The following is a 26,196-nucleotide window of genomic DNA, read 5'->3' on the forward strand; positions in this document are numbered from 1 at the left end:
GTTCATATTTATGACCGTTGCTGTCTTCCAAGTTCGTGTCCCAGGTCAAGCGTTAACACCCATTTGCCACCTTCTGACAAGCAAAGTCAATGGGGAAGCCAGATTCACTTAACAACCAGGTGACTAATTTATCAATTGCAGTGATTCAATTAACAGCCGAAGCAAGAAAGCTCATAAAATGGAGCAAAATTCACTTTAACAACAAAAATTTTGGGCTCAGTTGTAGCCATAAGTCAAGAACTACATGTATTTCTTTGCTAACATCTAAAGCCTGAGGGATGTGATACAGTAGCTCTTCTGATAAGAAGCTGCATATTGCTGTATTTACTCCAGAGGAGGGAGGGAAATTATACACAGGTTTACAAATCTATAGGAGAAAATCTGCCAAATTATTCAAGAGAGAGGCAGCTGGATGTCCTATTTTAATTCAGAGAGTGGGGGAGAGGCTAGGAAAAGATTATTAATATTAGTAGTAGAGTAAAAATTTATTCCTGATTTTCTCTCTCCCCCCCCACTCTCTCTCTTCTTCCCTCCCTCTCTCCCTGGATAAAAATGCAATATTTGCCTAGTTTCTGCTCTCTTAATAAGGTTTTGTTTCTGTCCTCATGCTAAAGGTGAGGAGAATGCAGTAATCTGATCGCTTGCATGTTTTCCATGATGAGGTTTGCAATACTCTGAGAGGCAGCCTGCCAAAATTAATTGTGTAGCAGAGGGACAAGCTGGCTATGGGTAATGAAATCTCAGCTCCTAAATTTGCAGAGGAAAGCTTAACAGTCTTCGTAAAAAAATAAAATAAAAATTAAAAAAATAAATCATAGCTTAACATTTCAAGAAACTCTTATTGCTTTCTGCCTCCTGGCCCTGTGAAGTTCAGCTATAAGTCCGCAATTAATACCTATTTTTCAGAAAGGAATCGGCCCAACTGAGTTTGTGCGTCATCGCCTCCTCTTTGCGATAGAGGAGAGAGAAAGAAAACCAGGAAAGAGGAAGCATTTCAATGTGACAGTTTGGTCCAGTGGTGAAGGCACAGGGTTAGAAACCAGGAGACAGTGAGTTCTTAATCCCATTTTAGCCAAGAAAGCCACCTGGATGACTTTGAGCCAATCATGGGGAGAGTCTGAGTTCTAATCCTGCCTTAGTCATGAAAACCAGCTGGGTGACTTGGGATCACCAGAAGAGGGCGAGTTCTAGTCCTGCCTTGGGTATGAAAGCTTCCTGTCATTCAGTATACTGCTTATAAGTACTTTGTGCTTAGAGTTCAAAGCCTTGTTAGAGATCCCGCACACCCACTTCAACCCACTTGTTTCTGTTGCTCCACTCGGGGAGGAGCTTTCAAAGTATTTCTAGCAGGACTTCCAGGTTCTGTAACAGTTTTATTCCCTATGCCATCCGCCTGGTAAACTCGCAAGATTTGTTTCTCTTGCCATATTACATATACTATATGCATCAGAACTAGACTGTGTTGTTTCTCTGTGTCATATATGTGGGTATTTGCATAATTTTGTATTTATTTTTAGTTTGTCACATTTATGTAGTGTATATTGGAGGGGGTGACCCTTTGAGAGCTGTACGCAACGAAATTTCATTTTAATGTATTTCGATTAGTGTACATTCAAAGTGACAATCAAGTTAGTCTAAGTTCTAAGTCACGCCGAGCCAGTCATTTTCTCTTAGTCCAACTCATCTCACAGAGTTGTTGTGGGAAAAATAAGAGTAGGAAGGCATATTTCTAGATATGTTTGCTGCCTGGAGTTGTTTATAATAAACAAACAAAATTTAATTCTGAAGCTTTCTTTAGAGATCATTTTTGACAGTATTTAAAAATAATTGTTGCCAGCTGTTAAACATTCCACTGTTTGGTATGACTTTAAACCACCATCTTAGGATGGGAATGCTGGAGAAAGTGGGGCGATCTCAGGGATGAGTAACTATGACCCTTTATGATCATGCTGGCTCAGGAATTCTGGGAGTTGAAGTCCACAGGTCTTAAAGAGGCCATAGCTGTCCACCTGTGGACTATCTTATGCTATTCCCTTTATGGCCATCTTATGGATTCCCCTTGGCAACTCATACATGAATGTGAGCACCTCATTTTCCTTCTTGGTACCCCAAACAAGATTTTTAAAATTTAAACTTTTGTTAGAAAACCCTTATACCGGCCTTCCTAATTTGAGTATTTTCAGAAAGATAGAGTTATAGTTCCCAGTTACCTGTGTAGTTGGGGATGATGGGAGCTATAATTTAGCAGAAGGGCCTTCAAACTTGGCAAGTTTAAGACCTGTGAACTTCAACTCCCAGAATTCCTGAGCTACCATGACTGGAGAAGGAATTCTGGGAGTTGAAGTCCACAAGTCTTAATGCAGTCAAGTTTGAAGACCCCTGATTTAGCACAAGGATAAGTAGTCTTTTTGTGCTGTGGGAAGCCACCCTCTCCTAGAAGAATGAAATATTTTGAGGAATAAAAAAAGGCAGAATATTATATTTCTCTAAATGAGAAATGGAGAAACATGGGGGGTTTTTTTAGAGGCAGGAAGCAGACTCAATCTTTCTTAATAGCCCCCCCCCCACCCCACCCCCTCAGGTATTTTGTGCCCATTAAGAAAGACTAGGCCAGCCTATCTACAAAACAAAAGACCTTCAGCTCCAGGATGACGGGATTGAGAACAGGACATGATCCTTCAGGACATAATAGGATTAGCCCACTACCATTTAGCTGAAGACACGGAGCTCACTACGTTGCATAATCTCTTAAGGGCATTTCAAACATGGCACAACCCTCTAGCAGCATCTCTGAAACTTATTAAAAAACCATGAACAATTGGTCAGCTGCACCAGAACTATGAACTCTGGTAGTTCTGCTTCATCAATAAACCATCTTTCCAATCAGCCTCCATGTTTCCAGTGTCTTTCTCCCAGCTTGGAACTGAACCAGATGGATATTTCTTCCAACAGTGCTAATGGGCCCTTGTGGGATTTGAGATCATGTTGGAGGCAGGTTCACAAAATGGTGGTTGCTATGAACTTTTTTCACAAAATGGTGCCTGGGTGAGCACAGCCAGTTAGCAAGCATAATTTTCTTTGAAGGTTGAGTGAAGATACTGTACTGATTGCCTTCTCTTCTTCCACCTCTGTTTTTTCTCACCATAGGTGTTGCTTATTACCAACACTAGGGGTAACATGATAGCAATCTTGCAAAATTTGAGGGGCTGCTACTAAGAAGGGGAGGGGGGGTGTCAACCTATTCTCCGAAGCACCTGAAGGCAGGAGAAGAAGAGATGGAAGGAAACTAATCCGGGAGAGAACCAACCTAGAACTAAGGAGGAATTTCCTGACAGTCAGAACAATTAATCAGTAGAACAACTTTTCTCCAGAAGTTGTGGGTGGTCCATCAGTGGAGGCTTTTAAGAAGAGATTGGACAGGCATTTTTCTGAAATGGTATAGGGTCCCCTGCTTGGGTTGGACTAGAAGACCTCCACGGTCCCTTCCATCTCAGTTATTCTGTTATTCTTCACGCTGGTGATTCATTCCGGGAACCCCATATGACCCAGAGGAACTTGAAAATGAAATTGGCACAGACCTGATATTGCAAACTTAATAAGTATGATCAAGGTATCTTCCTGCCGGGTAAGTATAAACATAGGAATGCCATCTTTAAATGGCTAATTCTGAGTTGCTGCCAAGCTAAAGGTTGTCTTCCAAACATCTAAAATCTGCATAAGGGATTTTATCAGTCACATCAACATAGGGAAATGTAGAGAACTCATACATTGCACCAAGCCAGGATATTAGATCATGGTTTGTTGAACAAGAAACCATGATCTGCTTGAACCCACTCACAATCATACTTGATTACATTTTTATTTGTTTTTATTTTATTTATTATAGAATAGAATAGAATAGAATAGAATAGAATAGAATAGAATGACAGAGGGACCTTGGAGGCCTTCTAGCCCAACCCCCTGCTTGGGCAGGAGACCCTACATCACTTCAGACAAATAGTTGTCCAAACTCTTCTTAAAAACGTCCAGGGTTGGAGAATTCACAACTTCTGGAGGCAAATTGTTACACTGATTAATTGTTCTAACTGTCAAGAAATTTCTCCTTAGTTCTAGGTTGCTTCTCCCCTTGATTAGTTTCCACCCATTGCTTCTTGTCCTGATTGGTGTGCCAGCCATCTTATCTAAAGGCAACATAGCCTTCTTTTTGGGTAATAGTTTGAGACCTTGTGAGAAGAAGAAACTCATGAGCAATTATAAAAGAGAGCTAAAAAACAATAAAAATATTTCCCTACTGGGAATAAAAAAATATTGGGGGGCTGGATGGATGAAGGAAATGAATTAAATTTTACCGAATCTCCAAGGAAATCTCATTTTGTATTATAACACAAAGACTTGGAAAGGTTTCAGGCCAAACTTGATAAAAAAGTATTATGTATTCATTCCCTTGGAACCAGATGGCAGTTGTCCATAAATCCATAACTATGAAAAAACTATAAAATATCTTCGCCTTTGATTTCTTGTGTACTTTTCCAGAAAGGGAGAGGATGTTTTTCTTCTTTTATAAAGACATACAGGAAATAATTTAGGCCTTGATAAAAAATGTTTGTCACGAAAATATGTTGCAATTTGGGAAAGAAGTCAGGGTTATCTCATGCCACCCGTCCTCCCTATTCTGTCAGAGACGACAGAGGAATTACGATGTAAATCCCTGGATTAGAAAAAGTGTAACATTGAAATTTATGTGGAAGCTATTCCAGTTATCTTGAAAAGACAGCTTGTGTAGTTCAGTGGGTCCTGCAAAATAGTTATTTTTATAAGCCTTGAGGTTGATACAGTTAAGCCTATGCTCTGTGGACTTGCCTTTGTAATCTGCTGATGCTATTTAAGCATGTTCAAATTTATGGGGGATTTTTCATTAGAGAGAGAGAGAGACAGAGAGAGAGAGAGGTGAGCATGTAAAGATCGAAAGAAACGTTGCAGTGGTTTAAAAACTCCAGACAGTAACAGAACCTTTATGAACTCGCTCGAATAATAGATTTTGCAACGTTTCGGGATAGCTTTCAGTGTTCTCGACCGGATTAACATTTGGACTAATTCCTCAGACAAGAAGCTCCCTTTTTATTTCCAGATTTCCACCCCCATCCCCACCTAAGCAGTGCCAGAAAAGAAAAAGAAGGAACTTCAATCTCATTAAGTGAAAACCGATCTTTTTGCTGTGGTGGGTTACAGCCTACCGAGAGCTATGAAATAAGATCAGTTGTACGGAGATGGCGCAGCAAAATCGGTGTCTCCGAGGGGATCAGAGAACAAAAGCTCAATTATATATTTTTTTTTTCATAACAGCCAGCCACAGATAAGAAGTTGCAACGAACAGCTAGGGTTTAAAACGTGGCTTTCTAATGCAGCTTCAGTTTAGGGATTTCTCCTTTTAAACGTGTTTTTTTAATTATTTTAAATAGGCATTTATTGACTCAAATATAAGCAAGGTAGGAATTTGATGTTCCAATTGCACATAAACACAGCCATAGAAAAAAATGAAACACAAGTAGATAACAAGAAGGAGCAGAGGCAGGAGAGGCAACTGTTACCCAGGTAACCTCTGAATCAGAACCAATTTAAAAAGCAGCCTTCAAATTACAAGCTCCATCTTCCTCAGCAGCGATCCAGGTTTTTATGGCCTTGTAATTCCTACATGGTCTCACGGGAGAGAGAGAGACAAAGAGAAATGAATTTGCTTGCAACAAACCTGATTGGAGTTTGTTTGAAGCTTAGTTGGTTGCACAGTCTGAGCCAATCATGGCTTATTCCAGAAATCATACTTAATAAAGTATGGTTTAGCACATATGAGGGTACCAACAGAAAATAATATTTGCAGCTCAGGGATAAACTGTGGGGTCCTAGGTGCTCTCTGAGCTTGTGGGTTTTCCTGCAAATGTTTCAATGCCCAATTAGGTAACACATTCAGTGATAAACACTGAAGCATTGAAGATGTTATCTAGTAGGGTAATGAGATGCCTGCAAGAAAACAGCCAAGGACCCTACACAGCAGAGTTCAGAGTTCACACAATATGGTTATTTGAGCCATAATCTGTTAAGCCAGCCTAGTATCCTAGTACCCTCCAGATGTTAACTTGTAGGAATGCCAAGTACAGTAATCTCTGGAAACATCAGCTGAAAATATTGGGAGTTAAGGTCAATATATTTGGAAAACCTAAGACTGGGAAAGGCTACTACTGTGCTACGGTAAGTCAAAATGAGGCTTGTTTCTTTGAGGTTTAATACGCTCAATGAGTCCAACACCATTCTGGTTTGCAAATCATAGTTTATGGCTATGTGTATTTGGGATTCCTAGCTGTGATTTATTCAGTAAACCAAGACTTCAATAAACCAGGACTTAAACATCACACACACACACACACACACACACACACACACACACACACACACACATACACACATATCTCAGAGACTCTAAAAGAGCACAGCATAAATATAACACTAGTTTTTTCACAAGCAGAAGTGGGGGGTGGGAAATCCTATCTTATTATCGATTTGGTGCAGAGTCATCTTGTAGGGGAGATGAGCAGCATTAGAATAAAATAGAGAAAGTCATAGAAAAAGAAGAAAGTAAAGTGCTCTGGGACTTTAGACTTCAGAAAGATAGACACCTGTGCCATAACATCCCAGAATCAGCAATTAACAATAAGAAAGACTTAAAAAATCTAGACAGTGGAGCTGGCAGTACCTGGACAGAAGAGAAGAGAAAAACTGGAGAAGATAACCAAATACACAAAAAAAAAAAACCTCTAAATTGAAATAAAACGACTGTGGCAAAAGACAGAGGTAGTACCAATAACCATGGCCATGTTAGATGCAACCCCAAAACAACTGAAGGACCCCTTGAACACCATCAGAATTGACAAAATCACCACCAATCAATTGCAAAAGGCAACTTTACTGAGAACAGCTTACATCCTGGGAGGATACCATCAAACATCCACATCTGCCTATCCCAGGTCTGCTTGGGAAGGACGCGGTAGGTGGACAAAAATGCCAAATCCGGTCTGAACATCTGGCTGCGACAGTCCAGAATAAACAAATGAACAAATGAATGAATGAATGCATGCGTGAATAAATAAATAAGTAAATAATGGTTTTTGTGCCTTTATACCTAGCAAGACAATGGTTAATGGTCAAATTTCAAAGATGTGGCTTGTCCATGGTTTTCTCAGATATATCTCCTTTTATAGTTGCATGCTGACATTTGATGTTCTGCTTTTATATGCACGATGCATACAAGCAAAGTCAGTAAGAGTTTGGAGTGTCTCAAATTCCTTCTTTTGGAATTGTATGACTTTTCACTCAGCACTGACAATGGTTTCACAACACGACACCCATGGCCACCTGGAGCAAATGAAACCTTATGCCTTTTAATAAAGTTTGAAAGCCTGTGCATGGATTTCGTCTGATATTTGTCTATTTATCATAAATTAACGCATCTCTCTGCACCTTAGAGAAAGCGAATTCCAAAAGAACGGCATGTTTTATGCTATTGTTCTTTCGCACAAACCCTCAATATTTTATTATCTGCTTTTCTACACTGACCTTTGGTCTTCCTTCCTCTCCATCATTGTCCTTCAGCATCTTGGAAAGTAGCCCAAATTAAAGCAATTCCAAAAAAAGATATATTGCCTGAACTAGACCAAGAATGAATGAATAAAAATATTTTTAGCCTTGGGGGAAAATATGTTTTCTGATAAGTCTAATTCACTCACACAGCTGAACCATCCTTTACTTGAAATTAATATAGGTCAGGTAAACTGTCTCATACAAGACAGAATGAATATATTTCAACTCTTGGAACTTTGTATATAAATACCCATCTTGACTCCTGAGAACTTGAAAGAAACAACTCCCGGATGTTTTCTTGGCAGCATTTCTTAGAAGTGATTTATTTGCCCTTGTCTCTTTTGTAGGGCAGAGACAGAGGTACTGTCCCCAAAGTCATCCAGCTGGCTTCGTGCCTAAGGAGAGATTAGGTCTCTTGGTCTCCTGATTTCCAGCCTGGTGCCTTAACCACTAGACCAAAGTCATGATCAATGCTTCTCACTTCCATTCCACTAATGGAGCCATAGGGTAAGTGTTGGAATTCATTGCTGGAATGTATTTTTATGCAACAACTACAGTAGTATTTAGCCCATAGATGGCAGTGTTTACAAGTTTGATTCCGTGGTATATATACTCCATGCTCTTTTGTTTTAAGTAGAGTTTCTTGTTTCCTGTAACCAAGTTATACAGTTGAGCAGTAAAGCACATGGTGACTGTACTCTTTGTTTGCGTGTGTGGTGCTTTACATAAACAGAATTTCTAACAGTAAGATTCTATATAAAGATGCATCACTAAACATTATTGTATTTTGTAGCAATACCTACTGCAAATTATCCAAGTCTTTGGGGAATTCTGAGTGTATTATATTTAATTTGACTTAGCAAGTTTGCAAGGCAGCCTACTGTTATTCCTCAATGTCACAAATTACCTTTCTTTGAATGCACATACCCATTCTTGGAGATATAGATCCTTCATCTTTTGGGTGTTGCAGAGTAAAGAGATAAAAGTAAAGATTCTCAGGGAAATCTTGGGGACTGCCTCAATTCCTTCATGTTAACCATATGGAAGCAGTTTGTTATTGCCATATTCCAAAATAATGTCCCAATTTAGCTTATAGTCCTGAGAAATTATGGGGATCATCCTTCCACATCTAACTAAATCTGAATCTGTTTAGCTTTAGGAAATCAGTCAAGGTCTGCCGAATTATGCCACTTGCTATGGAAAAAATGCACCAGAATTTTTACCAAATAACCAGAATTTTCTTCTTAAATTGGCCAATTAAAAAAAAAAACATTGAGTAGGTTTTTTGGCCTAATGCACTTAATTGTCATTCAAGGAATTCATTCTTCAAAATAATTGTAAATAATTACATTTTCTAGATCAATATACCCATCAGAGTCCTGATACAGTATTTCTTTACTAGAAAAAACAACATGAACAACATCAATTAGGCTAATTTAAACAAAGATGAAAGAAAGAAAGAAAGAAAGAAAGAAAGAAAGAAAGAAAGAAAGAAAGAAAGAAAGAAAGAAAGAAAGAAAGAAAGAAAGAAAAAAAAAAGATGTAGGGACGCAGTGACTCAGTGTCTAAGACACTGAGCTTGTCAATCAGAAAGGTTGGTAGTTCAGCGGTTCGAATCTCTAGCTCCCGTTACTTGTCCCAGCTTCTGCTAGCCTAGCAGTTCGAAAGCATGCAAAAATGCAAGTAGAAAAATAGGGACCCCTTTGGTGGGAAGGTAACAGCATTCCATGTGCCTTTGGCGTTTAGTCATGGTGGCCACAGGCCACATGACCGCGGAGACGTCTTTGGGCAGCGCTGGCTCATCGGCTTTGTAATGGAGATGAGCACCGTCCCCTAGAGTTGGAAATGACTAGCATGTATGTGCGAGGGGAACTTTTACTTTTTTAAACAAAGATCAGAATTGTGCAAGCCATACATTCTATGTAAGTGAAAGATGGACTTGGAAGATGCAGGAAAGAGAGTATTTTGCTGTCTTTGAACTTTGATGTTGGAGAAGACTCCTGGGAATTCTTTCTAGAGGCACAAATGAGCAGGCTTAAATTATCCTATATGAGACACACAGTGTCCCAGCTCTCTGGAGAAAGCTCTGGTGCTGGGAAAGATGGAAGGAAAGAAAAGAGGACAACCAGCCTCAAGGTGGATGGATTCTGTTATCGTAGCCATGAGTGCACTGTTTGAACTATTTTTTTCTTAAAAAAAAATTATTTCAATCTGCACATGCACAACAATGCATTAACAGCGTGGCATCAATATAATCATACATTTTAGTATAGGCAAAATTAATAATACCAATCATATCTCTTAATGCATATATTTCACATTAATTCATAATCCTTCAATGCTTATTTTCAACCTTTCAAAACTCTCTCCAAATGCCTACCACCACATCAGTTAAACATACCTAGTAATTCCATTATTCAATTTTCTCCCTGCTTTTATTTTTATTTTTTTTTAAAAAATTCTCATTTGGCAAGCAGTGTGGTTCCAGGTTTCACATCTCAATACGAACATGACTATAGTTACCTATTTATTATATTTGTTTAGTTTCATATTGCATCATCCTTATTATTGTTAAATATTAAGCTTATCTTATCCAATTCCAATTCATGTTATATTAATACATTCTCATATCTTATTTTACAATGTTATCTAAAATTCTCATCTCGTTTCTGTTGTCATTTCTCATATTACTTTTTTCTGTCACGTTTGTCATTTCATCAATCCTTACCTGTACATATAATTGTCCCCCCTGGTTAATAATTCGAGCTAACCACCTTCATTCTACCTTAATATCAATCTCCCTGTCTAGTATATAACACAAATATATAATTTTCTCAGATTCCACATTATATTTTCTCAAACACCTTATGAATCTTCTATACATTACAAAATACTATTTTCAATATATTCTTATACATCACAACATATTACCTTGCGGAATCTCCTTCCTTATCTTTTTTTTTCCACCCATTATCTCTCACTCTTTGAACAATATACTTTCTTTTCATCCTTTTTTGTTTCCTATTCCTCTTTATTTTCTGGTCCTTTCTCTTAATTCCCTATTTTCCCATTCTTATTCCCCTCCATTTCTCATTCCTGTTATTAATTTTTTTTTCTCTCCCTCTTTTGATTTTTCTTTTGCCCTTCCTTTTTCTGCTTTTTCCCTCTCCCTTTATCCATTTTCTGAACCATTCTTCCTTTTATCATCCCATCAGACCACAAATTTTTAATTCTAATTCCTTTTCCTCCCTGCTTAAATAATTGTTGTTCATTTTGTCCTTCAGTGTTGGCTTCTTCTTTATAGAACTCCTCCCCCTCTGGTTTATTTTGTTCTTGTTTATGCTGAGTCACCATTTCTAACTTCTGTAATACATAATTGCACATTTCAAGTTTAATTTTTATCATGTCCCTTATATTTTGCAAATCCAATCTTGACTCTTGTAAGTCCAATCTTATATCAACAAATAGTTTCTCCATTATATCTTCTTCTTTTTTTCCTTTTCTTTCCTCTTCCTTAATAGTTAAAATCCTCTTTAATAGATATATTCAATCCCAGAGCCCATTATATTATTTCAGCCAATATTTTTTGAATTTATTTTCAACAATCCATACTCTCGAGTCTTTGTTCGGATGGTTCTATAACAATAATAAAGTTTCTTTTATTTTCTTTTAAGTTCCAGAATCCAAACTCTTGAGAAGACCAGACACTTTTTAAAATGTACTGAAGTTTTCCTGTACCATCAGGTGGTGCTCTTGAGTCTTTTTACCTTTAACTTTCTTTATTGAATATAATACTTTTATTAAGTTCGCTAATTTTCAATCATTAGCTATTATTTCTTTTTTTTTCAACACACTCAATTTCAGCATTTAATTATGCCCTTTAAGTGCCCATAATTCAATAGTTATCCAGTTTAATTTCTAAACCTTTGTTGTGTTAAAGTATTTTCCTTTAAATTTTCTCCTCCAAATTAATCCAATCCAAGTTTTATAAGATCCAATTTCTTTCTCACTTTGTCTGGTCGCTGCTTCCACACACTTCCCTCCAATAGCCCTTTGTTTTAATACCAGGGTACTCAAAAGCAATGTCCTTTGCCTGGTTCACACTCTGCTTGCTACTTCTCTGCTCCAGCACAATACTTAGTTTCCCGGAGTGTTCTTCGTCTTCGTGGTGGCCATTTTAGGACCACCGCTGCAGCTTGCCTTTGGGAGAGATTTTCCTGTCAGGGAGGGGAGTTTCGACTCCCCTTGACCCTCCAGGTGATTTTCCCCTTCTTCACCACCCCACCAGGGTGGTTCTGGTCTCAACCGAGACCTTCCGGCAAGTGAGCTCAGGCGAAACCATGCACAATCACGGATTCCACTCCGACTCCGACGAGGACCAAACCAGAAGTCGTAATCAAACTATTTAAACCAGGGGTGTCAAACTCGATTCCATTGAGGGCTGCATCAGGGTTGTGTTTGACCTTGGAGGGTGGGGCTGGTGGGGGCGTGGACAGAAGGCATGGCCAGCTTGATGTTACTTGTGCAGGGGTACCTTTGGTGGCCCGAGTGCTCTGAAATTGGCAATTTTAAGATCTGTGGACTTCAACTCCCAGAATTCAAAAAAAATCTGGGAGTTGAAGTCTACAAATTTTACAGTTACCAAGGTTGGGCACCCTTGACTTAATCAAAAAGGCACTGAAGTAGAAGTTTAACTCTTTCTCCATCTCTCTGCTCCATTCCCACGTCTCCAAATATAGTAAGCAGCCATATCACCTGTAACAATATCCATTTAATATGTCTCAAATTTATATAGCAAAGATTTCAGGAGGACACCTAGTGGCCCAATGGTTAGAATGTTGGATTTCAGGCAAACTCTGCCCACTGCCAAGAGTTTGATCCTGACTGGCTTGAGGTTGACTCAGCCTTCCATCCTTCCAAGATCAGTAAAATGAGGACCTAGATTGTTGAGGGCAACATGCTGATGTTGTAAAACTACCCAGAAAGTTCTGTAAAGCACTATGGGGCAGAATATAAGTCTGAGGGCTATGGTTATATCCTCCAAAGTGCTCACCTTTCAGTCATCAAATCTCACTGACAGCTTTCTGAAATTGCATTTTTTTTTAAATGTCTGGGGAAATTTTCCAAGAAGGCATCTGTATTCAGGAGTGATGGATCTTGTGCCAAGATTAAAACAGGGAGAAGAGTAACAAAGTGGTTCACCTTTCAGTCTCTATAAACATTTCACACAGCTTACAAATTATAACTCTCAACTATTATAAGAACAAATTCTTTATCCAAAGTGGGAAAGGAAGAGATTTACAGCTTCCAAATGTCACTGATCCCTGATTAATAAATAATTTATTTCCTTTATTCCACTTTTATACCAGCAAATTCTGGATTTTTTTAAGCTAATCATTATTTCCCAAGACAAGTGCATTTAATCTCCCAGGAAAAAAAGATATCTTTCCCAAATAAAAAGTGTAGGAATGTAGAATTACTTATGAGAATGGGATGGAAAATTAGAAATGTGTTGTTTTCCCAAGTGGAAAACCATTATTTTTGCAAGGGGTGGGGGGAGTGGATTCATTAAATAAAATTAACAAAATTAAGACTCGTATTCTTGAGCAGCCAAGGTTTATTCACAACATTCATTTGTAACCAAGATTCATTCGCAAATAGTTTTCCAAAAATTATTCATTCATAGTTTTTGAAAAAGGATGATAATTTCTGGAAAAGGATGATCCTTGCTATAAAAAATCTTTTTAAAAAGAAAAGCGCAATAAAGCTTTTCAGAAAATATAGGCCCAACAGACCAGTTCGTTATTTCTTTGGGTCTTTATAAAGCAATTTTCCCATCTGATGCCTTCTGGCAGTTTACAAAACTATAGACAACGTCAATGTATCTTACAGAACATTCCCATATGCTAAATCTGGCATCTCATAACACCTCCTCCTCTTCAACCGATAACAGTTCGTTATAAATTGTTTTAATAATAGAAAGAAAGAAATCCCATTGCTACCATGATGGTAGAAGGGAAATATTATTATCCTGGTTTTGTTACCAAGTCCGTCACTTTCTGGCTCTCTGATGGTTTAGTGCTCTTTACGAGTTGCAACCTCTGGATTTCAATGGTAGGCTGGATCGCATTTTTAGCCTACTCTTACAATAAAAGCTGGAGCACTCTTTCTTCACTAAAGGAGGGAGAAATAGACTCCAAACCATCTGAGGTGATGCTTAAGACCCAATTCGCACATTCAAAAATACGATAGCCTTTCCTCTTTTCTACTTCTCCAGTGCTAGCCATGGAAAAGGGAGAACGAAAAAATTTTTCCACACAGAAGGAACAAAGAACTAGTGTGAACACTAATGAAATGTTGCACAGCTCCATACCTCTCATGTTTAGGAGAAGCCTGTAAGTGTTTCTTTTACACTGGCCAACAGTTGTGAGAAGGAGCAGAGAACAAAATGCACCAGTTGGTTCACATTGGGATTATATACCCTGGGATTATAAGCACACATTTTCAATCCACCCAAAGGCAAATAGACTTCTCTTTGACAATGGTACAGAGAGAAACCTAGTCAAGTGTTTCCACAAACCAGGAAGTTCTGAATCTTGATCTGCCTTTCTCTACATGATTATCTTAGAAAAATGTCCTATTCTGGGAATCTGGGCCATTTTGGTAATGCAGTATATATTTCCATTTGCTTTGTTTTGTCCTTCATCCCTGATTATTTAATGCTTTATCCCCTGCCCCATCATTATAATTTTGTTTGTAGAAACCTTGTTGAGTTTATATCAATCTGCAAAGCATGATGGAAATAAGACCAGGCTAAACCTAGATATATAGTTATTCAGCAGCAAAGGAAAAAGGCAATCGTGATGCACAAACATATTCTCTATATACAGTTTGCACAGGACTAAATTTAGAAATTTAGTCAGGTATCACCTTTTAAATCACTCTTTACATCTTGGTGTGAAATTTCGTTTGCAAGGTTAGCACTGAATTAAATCAAATGTCTTGACAGCAGGTTGTACTCAGCAGCAGAGTTATCTCCCTGTATTGTCTAAAATTAAAGGAGCTGGCAACACAATAAGAAAAATATTCAGAAAGCAGAAGAACATTTACCCCAGCTGCAGGAAATACGTAGAAAAAAATCTTTCATATTGGTATGGCTTGCTCCTTCAAAAGCATAAAGCACAACTATTGAGAGTTGCAATTTATTCACCAGCTTTCTGAAATTCTCTCTCCTCAGTCGTAAAAGCCGCTACCCTATAATTATTCACCTGGAAATAAATTCATTTAATTCAACGGGACTACGAAGGCGACATGTATAGGATTTCACTATGGTTACACTCTTACGCATCACGAAGTAAAAACTGGACAAGTGCTGGTGAATTTTAAAAAAAGCTTCCCTATAAGAACCACCTGCTAATGGCAAAACAAAAAACACTCTAATCTTGACAGCCATCTTCTAAAAAATAAAATTCTTACAAATCAGTGAGAGGAACCTCACCTCATGAGTTTTAAATATGGAAACAGGTTTTTTTAAATTAAAACTTTTTCTTACTCATATTGCCCCTTTTCTCATAAATATACTACACCTTTATAATGCAAAATATTTATGAGAAGCTGTACGGTATTTATTTTATCAGTTTTTTTACCCTAAGGTTGGACGCATGTAGCCCATTCAGGATACCTTAAAGGGGGCGTTTACAAGGTCAATTCTTGCAGATTTGCTACCCTCGGGCTATTCTTTTGTCTAAATAATCCAGTAATTATAAGATTAATCAGGGTTCAGATTGTGATGAGTAAAAACCTGAGATTTTAATATGTTAGGAAAAGCACCAAAACAGATTAGTTTTATTTCACCTGGATGGATAAATGACAAGGGTTTGATTTTTTCGAATGTTTATAAAGAAGGAATGATATTCTTGGAACAAAACTGGAAGTTTTTACCTACTGACCAAAATAACAACAACAACAACAATAATAATTCTACAGTAATGCTTTTTTTTTGTTTTCCTTCTTAAACAGGCACTCTATTATGAATGAAGTTTCCTGAGGAACAGATACCTCTGAAAGAAACCCCAAATCGTATGAATTTCATGAATACAAGACAACCTTCCCTCATGGAGGAAAATGCTTTTTTTAAAAAATAAATAAATAAATGAAACTTACCCCAGATCAGAGTATACAAATGGGCCTTGGGAATGAGAAGAAAGGAATACAAAGCCCCACTGTGAAGCAAGGCCATTAAGATGACATTCCTCCACACAATTTGCCTGGGTGCCACTTTCTGCTTGCTTTCTTCTTCTTTTGATCCAAAAGGGCTCTCGGCTTGTCCATCGCAGGACAGGTCTGTCTCTCCATCCCTCACGCTCCTGGTTCCTAGCTTGGACATGACCGCCAAACAAAACCCCACCACCACTCACTCAGTGGTGGACCTTCACGGACTGCAAACGCCGGTTGCAATTCTTGATTTGATTGATGGGCTGGAAAGGCAACGAGGGGAGGAAAGGGGGAGGAGAGCTGTTATTCTCTTTTTGTTTAGGGATCGGGTTTCCTTTTGTCTCCCTCCTCCCTCCCTCCCCTGCCTTTCTCCCTTCCTCTGTTCTCTTCCTTCCCAGGGCTGCTGTTCACAGGTATCTAGGGATGTGCGACTTAAAATCTAACAGCTGTTGCCAGCCTATTATTCATTCTGCTGCTGCTGCTGCTGCTGTGGCAAAGCTGAACAATTCACAGTAACAGAGGATGAAAAACTGGGGAGTGGAGTGGAGGGGAGAAGGAGAGAGAGAGAGAGAGAGAGAGAGAGAGAGAAAGAATGGGAGGAAAAACCTGCATAGCTACAGCCAATCATATGCACGCTCTTAAAGGGATCCAGAAGGAGGGAGGGGTAGAGAGAGTAGTACACAATCCTTGCCTTCTGCTGCTGCTGCCGGTGGTGGTGGTGGGGGTACCTAGCGGTTAGGCTGAACAGACAGGCATTCTCCAGCTCTGACAAAGAAGAATCTGCCATGCGGATGTTCCCGATGCCACTGGAATCAGATGGAGAGAAGGCAGGGTTTTGAGAATTAGGAGTAGTCCAAGGCGTTGGGGGCTTGGTGCGCAAACCGTCGTTAAAATCCAAAGGGATTAGGGTGATCAGTGAAACCAGATCCTGAATGGGGTAAAGTTATGTGTAGACCTGCCAAAGGAGACAAGAGTGGCATATATGATTTTTCGTACATTTTGAACCTTTCTACTTTGCAAGAAAGGTCTTTGCTATTAGGCTCGAAGCAATCTAAATTCAGTTGCAGGGATCTATCATATCTATATCTATCTATCTATATATCTATATCTATATATCTATATCTATATCTATATTTATCTTCTATCTATCTACCAACCATCTATCTTTCTATCATCTATCTCTATTTATCTATCTTTCATCTCTCTCATCTGTCTCTCTCTATCTCTCATCTATCATCTCTATCTATCACCTATCTATTTAACTATCTCTCACCTCTCATCTGTCTATCTATTATCTATCTATCTGTCCATCCATCCATCATCTATCTATCTGTCTGTCTATCTATATATCTGTCTGTCTGTCTGCCTATCTGTCTATCCACATCCATCCATCAATCATCTATCATCTGTCTATCTATTATCTATCTGTCCATCCATCATCTATCTATCTATCTATCTATCTATCTATCTATCTATCTATCTATCATCTATCTATCTATTAATTGAATCTAATCTAATCTTATTTTATAAGAATTCCAATGAAACACTGAAGAACCAACATGGTATATCCCTATTCCCAGTTTAGGACTTCCCAATTGCATTGAATTATAATTATAAATATGTCATCATGGTAAGCCTAATATCAAGATGGTACTGAGGGGAGAAGAATTGATTTAAGCTGTTATGAAGCAGATAGATAAGGAGAGTAGCTGAAAATAATCTGTAATGCAGGATGTTTAACTGCTTTCCTCAATCCATTATTACATGTTGGACTACAACTTCCACAGCAAGATGGTTGGGGGGTTATCTGAATTATTGTCTGCGAATGGAAATCCCATAGTTTATCTGTTCTGTATTAACATATTCCAAAGACTGAATTCCTATTGGTCCACATGGACAGCATTTCGATTGGTCCACTGAACGGCAGTGATTGGTTTGCTAAGAATCAACCGCGATTGGCCGAGCCGATCACAGGAGATTCAAAGACCTGTCATTGGCCGGCGAGCCGCAAGCAGTTCCTATATGAAGGACTGCTGCGGCTCCAAGATCTTGTACAGATCTTAACATAAAATAAAGAGCTTGAAGTACACTGGTCTTGCGTCTCTTTTGTACCCGATCTAACATTATCTTTCAGTTTAAACAACATCAGTAGAATACATCTTGAATGGCTCATACTTCATATTAAATCCCAAATTAATCCCAACACATTTTTGTGTGCCTTTGAGTTAGTTTTTGATCCCTGTTGACTGCATGGGCTAGCTACCATATTATTTAAAAAAAAGTTTGCATCAGATTTTGGAATACTGTAATTTATAAACAAGCCTCCTTACTCAGGAGGAAGCCTTGCTGAACTTTAATGTGATTACTCAACTGCTCCTCAGTAGATTTATATAGATGGTGATACTTAATGTCTTACCCATTTTGTACATCCCACACTTCATTTATCCAAATTCCTTACTAAAGTGTATCTGAGCCCAATGTCGCTTCAATTAAAACCTCAAATTAGACTAGACACGGATGAGATGCTGCAAGAGAAGAGAATAATCAATCTCAATTATCAGAGAATGTGAAATATATATTTATTTTTAAAAGCATGTGGGAAGGAGGGAAGCAGTCTGTTTCAGATGTCCTTGGTGTCAGATACGAACCATTGTATCAGGTAGCTTTTGTTAATCTGTTGCTGACCCACAACTGTAAGAGTTTGAACAGGCTATTTGGACACAATGCAGGAACAGTTTCATCTTGGTTGCTATTTGTCAAAATCAGACCAAGGTCAAAGGAAAAGCTGAAAGAAAAAGAGAGACAAAGAAGATTTCTCACAGTTCCATGTCCTACATCAGTCTTCATTATGCAGTGCAGGCATTTTTTAACGAAAGAAAGAATGAGCAGGAAATATGGATGAAGCAAGCCCAATTGCTCCCTACTTTAGATTAGATTAACAGAGTTGGTAGGGACCTTGTAGGTCATCTAGTCCAACCCTCCGCCCAAGCAGGAGACCCTACATCATTTGTGACAGATGGCAGTCCAGTCTCTTCTTGAAAGACTCCAGTGATGAAGCTCCCACAACTTCTGAAGGCAACTTCTATTCCATTTGTTCAGGGGTCCACAAACTTGGCAACTTTAAGATTTGTGGACTTCAACTCCCAGAATTCCTCAGCTAGTCATGCTGGCTGGGCAATTCTGGGAGTTGACATCCACAAATCTTAAAGTTGCCAAGTTTGGAGACTCCTGCATTAGTTGATTGTTCTCACTGTCAGAAAATTCCTCCTTATTTTTAGGTTGACTTGAATCTCTTCTTGATCAGCTTCCATCTGTTACTTTTTCTCATGCCTTACAGAGCAGATAACAGATAATCAGAGTTGGAAGGGACCTTTTAGGTCATCTGGTCCAACCCCTCACCCAAGCCGGAGACCCTACAAGCAGTCAACTGGGGATGACCAATATACAGGAAGTCCTTGACATACGACCCTAATTGAGCCCAACATTTCTGTTGCTAAGTAAGACAAGGGGATAAAAAGGGAAGGGGGAAGAAGAGGGGGAAGAAAGAAAGGAAAAGAAGTTATAAAAGACAGAAACAAGATATAGAGAAACAGGGAAAAGGTATAAGGATTGAAAGTATAAGCCTGTTTAGAGATAATGGGTGAAAAATTAATTGTAAAGGGGATTCTGCAAAGATACACAAGATAGTATTGTTATATTACAAATAGAAATAATTTTAGAAAATATGACTTAAATGATGGATAAAATATTTATTGTAATGTAGTGGAATGTTTGTTAATAAATAAATGAAATAAAGTGAATGAGAGAATTAAATTAGGAAAGGATAGCAACATTTTAATTATTATTAATGATTTATAAAAATATAAGCGAAGAGAAATATGGAAAAAATATTAAGTATGGAAAGTTTATAAGTGTTCACAAGGAACTATGATATTTAATTGAAAAGAAATGTTAAATATGTTAAGATTTTAATGAATATTAATGATAGAATTGAATTGGAATGAGTGTTTTAGTTACATATATATATATATATATATATAATTTTTTTTAAGTATATAGTGTGTATTTTAAGAATGTACCAAGCAGAATTCGATTGGAAGTTATGTATTATATTGAATGTTATAATCTTAAAGGTATAAATTGAATCTTAAATAAGAGTTGAATGGATAAAATTAAAAGATATAAAGGTGACATACTCCAATTAGTAAGTACAGGGGAAAGTTTGTTTAATGAGAAAAGATAATATGAAATTGAAACAGGACAGACAAAAGTACAAATACAATGATTTGAACTGTGATATAATTAAAAATAAATTTGAGAAAATCAAAGGAGGGGAAAAATGTAAGAAAATGGAGAAAATGTAAAACAGTAATAAGATATGGAATAGAACATAAAGATGAGCACGAAATGAAGTTTGTGTCTGTATGAAGAAGTGATGACCCTGGACCATGCTATTTTCAAAAAAAGATGTTTTATTTGTATTTGTGTGTGTGTGAAAACCCAAATAATTTTTTTATAAAAAAAGAAAGAAGTTGTGGGAGCTTCATCACTGGAAGCTTACAAGAAAAGACTGGACTGCCACCTGTCAGAAATGGTGTAGGGTCACCTGCTTGGGCGGGGGCTTGGACTAGATGACCTTCAAGGTCCCTTCCAACTCTGTTATTTGTGTATTTGGTCATTCAGATACTACTGAACTTCAGTTTCTAGCAGTCTTTAGTGTGATGGGACCTGCAGGGACTTCACCAAGGCTCTCTGAATCCAGAGCATTAAAAAGTGCATGGAAATGGAGGAATATGAGGATATGAGTACATAGGAACCATAAAATGAAATTCTGCTTTGTTCAGCTGGCACACACAATTCTTTTTTTCAATGCACTGAAATAATGGAGAAATGCAGTTGAAGCACTGATGATGTTATCTAGTTCGGTAATGAGACGTCTGCAAGAAAACAACTTAGCTCAGGACCAAGAATCCCACATTTCAACTCTGAACTACACATATTTTCTTCTAAAGGCAGTTGCTGGTGTTGTGCCTTTCTCCTGCCTTTCCTCAATATGCCTGATAAAAGAGTCAGTTTTAGGAGCTTATCAGACATGGGACAATTTCCATTTCAGTCCTTTCACCCACAGCTAACAAAGAATCAGAGAAGGGGGGGGGGGAAGGGATGTATGTATGTATGTATGTATATATATATATATCAAGCCACTTCCAGCACCAAAGACCATGAGATTATTTCCATATCATGAAGCAAATAATATCTTCACAGAATCTGCTCCTTCAGACCATTTAGCTAGACAGCTTGAAGGTGAATTTCTACTTTCCTTTTTTACAGGCAATGTGTAAAACCATGAACTTCATATTTCCTGTGATTGGTTTTTATTCCTTTTTTTCATTTCCAAGGGGTAGAAGAGGCTCCTGGGTCAAGAAATTCTTGAGGGGGAAAATAAATAAATAAAAATTGGCGGATAAGCCTAAAGTTGTGATGGTAGTGCTAGGCCCAGCCTGTGGGCAGTAGTAACAGGAATAAAAGTGATTAATTGATGTCAGGCTGGGTGCGTGTTTGTGTTTGGTTAAACAAATAAAAATAATTACCCACTAATAAGGCATATGATATATTTTTTAATCTTTTCATGTTACGAAGTCATGTAATCTAATGTTAACATTTTGAATTATAAACAACCCCACAAATGGGCATGATTAACATTTGATCGGTTAGGAAAAGAGGCCTGAAAATTAATAAATAGGCCCAGAAAATTTGTGCAAATGTAATATTTTGTGGGAGAAGGTCTTCTGACGGGAAAATCTAGGGCATTTCAGACAAAGATTCTGCTCTAGTTCAGACTCAGCTCCAGACCTCCATAAATATAGGACATCGCTTCGTTTTAAAACTGAATTGGCTTCTGTCCCCCTTGCTTTATTACATGGTTTCTTCAAGACTCTGCAGTAATATTGAAGTAATAATAGCAAGAAATCACAGTCAGGGTGAATTTAAAAAAATATACATACAAAAAGGGGGTTATCTAAGAAACAGACTTAATTAGCACTCTGCATAGATGTTGCCTAGTGACCAGATGGAATTTAGCTGGTTTCAAGGGATTGTAACATTTATAAACCTTCATGAGCTTTGCTGCGTATTTTCCAAACAAACCCTTATTTGACCATTGTTCTGTGCCTTTGGATTTCTTCCATTTTATTTTTGATTCAAAGTCTTTCCTCCCAGCCCCAGGAGCTTGTCTTTCTTGTTCTGAGATACGGTGCTAAGGACTCATGCACAATTCTGCAGAGTTTTTTCTTTCCAAGGGTATTGTGTAGACTATACAGTGGTCTTTAAATTGCATGGACTATATTTACTTCTGGATCAAAGGGCCACTGGTAATCACCTGGAGAAAGTTAGCACCCACCCCTCTCCTAGAAGAATGAAATATTTTGAGAAATATTAAAAAGTCAGAATATTATATTTCACTAAAGGAGAAACATGCTCCTGGAAAGCAACCCCCAACTTTCTTATAGCCCCAGCAGGACTGGGCCAGCCTATCTACAAGACCTTCAGCTTCAGGGTGATGGCATTAGCCCTCACTCTAGATCCAAACCAGGACAAAGCTATTAAGACACAATAGGAATTGCCCAACACTCTTTCAGAGCACCAGCCTCTTCACTACATCATCACCCTCCAAGCTTCAACCAAACCTGGGAGCTCAGACAACCTCAGCTATGATCCCTGCACAACCCCATGGGAGTCTGACAGCAACCAATAAAATACATGCTCTTGCCACAGGAATAGGAAGCTCAATTCACAGCCCACAGAGGGTATAAATAACCCTCACTCTGCACGCCATGTGTTCAGCTGCCCAGGACCTCAAACCCATGTGTTCCTGTCCATCAATAAACCAACTTTCCAATCAGTCTCCATGTTTCCAGTATCTTTCTCCCCACTTGGAACTGAATCAGATGGATATTTCTTTCAACACACCCAAACTAGTTCAGAACTATAATCTGCCTTTTCCAGACCAGCCCTGGGACCATCTTATAGCCCAAATGTGCCCCTGGAAATACCCCAGTTCTTACTTTTCCTTGTCTATAGCATTCATAAGATTGCAACTCTCTTTAAACCATGCAAACAACACAAGACCAGATATTTACTTTGGACCACTTTTCCTAACCTCCAACTATTCAGATTTTCTAGAATAGAACTTCCATAATTCCTATAAATGCATATAGTCCTCGACTTACAACCATTCATTTAGTGACAGTTCGAAGTTACAACGGCACTAAAAATGACATGATCATTTTTCACACTAATGACCATTGCATCATCCCTGATCAGAATTCAGGCGCTTGGCAACTGCTTCATATTTATGACGGTTGCAGTATCCCAGGATCCTGTGGTCACCTTTTGCAACCTTCTGATGAGCAAAATCAATGGGGAAGCCAGATTCACTTAAAAACCTTATCACTACAATTTAATAACTGCAGTGATGCATGTAAAAACAGTGTCAAGAGAGATTGCAAAATGGGGCAAAGAGCCATGATGGTGCAGTGGTTAGAATGCAGTACTGCAGGCTACTTCTGCTGACTGCCGGTTGCTTGCAATTTGGCAGTTTGAATCTCGCCAGGCTCGAGGTTGACAGCCTTCCATCTTTCCCAGGTGGGTAAAATGAGAACCCAGATTGTTGGGGGCAAGAGGCTGACTCTGTAAACTGCTTAGAGAGGGCTGTAACACACTGTGAAGTGGTATATAAGTCTAAGTGCTGGTGTTCTTGCTAACAACGGTCTCACTTAACAAGAGAAATTTTGGACTCAATCATGGTTGTAAGTCGAGGACCTGGAAGATACCAGTCTGGAATAAAGTTCAGCTGAAATGTACCTATTTAGAGAACAGCATACAATAAGCACCTTCTGAGGGAAACCCCGCATAATTTTGAGGTGGTTACTGCTCTATAGCCAATGCATTATGCAGACAAAGTTTTCGAGTTGTTAATATTTTATCAGACACTAAGGTTAAGGTGAATATGGGGAGAAAGAGATGCTGCCTAGTCAATAAATCTGTGAGGAAGGTTGGCATTAAAAAAAGATACAGAGAATGTAATTCTCCAAACAGTTTTCTTATGGGCAGGACACAGAACTTAGCTAGAACCAGAGGTGGTATTTAGCATGTTCTGACCAGTTCTGGAGAACTGGTAGTGGAAATTTTGAGTAGTTTGGAGAACCGGCAAATACCACCTCTGACTGGCTCCACCCCCATCTGTTCTCTGCCTCCCGAGTCCCAGCTGATCGGCTGGGTCTTCTTTTGTTGCCCTGCACAGGAGAACGGAGCTGGAAAGCAGGTTAGTGGGGTGGGGAGGGAAGGGGGATTTTACTGTATCCTTCCCCTGCCATGCCCACCAAGCCACGCGAACAGAACCAGTAGTAAAAAAAAAATTAATCCCACCATTGGCTAGAATCATACAAGGTCAGTCGTAAGATAGATGGGGACAACTGTCATAAATATGAAGCTGTTGTCAAGCAATCCAAATGTAAATCACATGACCGTAAGGAATGCTGCAAGGATCATCAGTGTGAGAAATGGACTCATAAGTCACTTCTTTCAGTGCCATTGTATCTTTGAACGGTCACTAAACAAGCTGTTGTAAGTCCAGGACTACCCGTACATCCTTTCGAAGATAAAATCTGCCTCGCTAAATGGCAAGGTAAGCTTGGATCTCTTCGCATTATGTGCTGATGAACTCGTGGATCTCGAGATGTTAATCAATTTAGATCATCTCTAATTACTGAATTGATACAAGATGATATTCAACCAAAGTTTTTCCCAACCTGGCATAATGTATAAGTATCCTTGGCAGGCGACAAAGACCGAGAAAATCATTTTGTAATTCTTCCAAGCAGGTTTGTTTGTTTGTTTATGTGTATATGCATGCATTCATTCATTCATTCATTCATTCATTCATTCATTCATTCACTCACTCACTCACTTATTTATTGTTTCTCACCAATAGACAGAATCTTGCCAAACCAAATCAAACAGGATGTCTCCTTGTAAGTGTGATGAGGCTTCTCTGTGGTGAAATATCACAGCAATCTAGGGCTGGAAGGTACCTTAGAGGCCATCTAGTCCAACCCCCTGCTCCAGCAGGAAACCTTATATAGTCTGGGTTATTTTGGTGTCTCTAAGAGGAAAATTGCCAGAAAGGAGATGGAGTTTCCTAGGATAAGGCTGCCGTGCAGAGGAAGGCAGAGATAGTCCTTGACTTATGACCACAATTGAGCCCAAAATTTTGGTTGTTAAGCAAGAGTACTGTTAAGTGAGATTCACCACGTTTTACTCAATCCATGACATCTCCTGGCACTAACAGTCATGTGCAGGCTAGGGAAGAACATCTGAAGGTGTGGGTAATGTTCTAATCTACAGAAGTTATCATTAAATGTGTGGCAGAAAGTGGACTCTGGGTGTGTTTTTCCAAACACAGTGAAGTTGAATGTGTATAGTTTTAGAAGAGCTGTGTGTATGTGTGTTTGTGTGTGTATATACAGTATATATACAGTATAGTATATATAGTAGATAATGTATCTTTTTGTGTGCCTATACACACTCTATACTATGTAATATGTATGTACACATATGGCATATATATATAGGATTAAATAGTGTATTTTGGATGTTCAGTAGTAGTAAATAAATAGACAGGGAAATTGTATCTCTTTGAGGCGAGGAGAGGCCAGGCAAGGCGCCCCTTGTCGTGAGTGCTGCCTGAATTGCTCTTCTTCAAAATCATGATGGATCTACTATCATTATTTTTTGCTTAATCGGATTATCTGTTGCCCCAAATAATTATAGGGGTAGAAAATGGGAGGAAGGGAGGAAAAAACAAGCTGGTAAGAACACACAGCACCTGAAAGAAAAGGCACGAGGAAAACAATACAAATGGCTGCATACATGCTGCTAAAAACTGGAACGCTCTATGGTAGATTCCGTATGGGGAACTCTTCGCCTCGTCAGATTAACCTTCTAAATTCTTTGATCAGGCTTATTTTTTCCTCCTTCTCTCGCCGCTTCTCTCTTCTCCTTGTCTCTTCCACGTCCCATGGTTTCCCCTCCCCCTTTTTTGTCTCCATAATGCACTTAGTGCTTCCCCCCACTCCCCTTTCCATAACACTTATCTTCCCTTGTTTTTGCTGCAGAATGGAAAGGAATATGTGCTGGATGAATGAGGAAGGTTTTCTCTTAAGGTTGGTTGTTCTGGGCAGAGGGGACGCATTACATAGTACCTGGAAGTCTATGGGTTGTCCATCACTGGTGGATCAAGGTGTGGCCTTCAGAGCAATTGAATTTTTAGCAGCAATCTTCAGCTAAAAATTG

General features: G+C 38.7%; 1 protein-coding gene across 1 annotated transcript in view; it reads right to left on the bottom strand.

Annotated features, from left to right (window-relative positions):
• Positions 1-16,424, bottom strand: part of SCD5 (stearoyl-CoA desaturase 5) — a 36,341-nt gene extending 19,917 nt beyond the window's left edge. The window contains exon 1 of the mRNA XM_026718924.2: positions 15,793-16,424. Within this exon, the coding sequence (XP_026574709.1) occupies positions 15,793-16,015 (223 nt within the window). The 5' untranslated portion in view covers positions 16,016-16,424. The remainder of the gene's footprint in view (positions 1-15,792) is intronic.
• Positions 16,425-26,196: the final 9,772 nt, after the last annotated feature.

Source organism: Pseudonaja textilis, chromosome 6 (assembly GCF_049901715.1).
Source record: "Pseudonaja textilis isolate UNSWEBS1 chromosome 6, rPseTex1.2, whole genome shotgun sequence".
Lineage (NCBI taxonomy): Eukaryota > Metazoa > Chordata > Lepidosauria > Squamata > Elapidae > Pseudonaja > Pseudonaja textilis.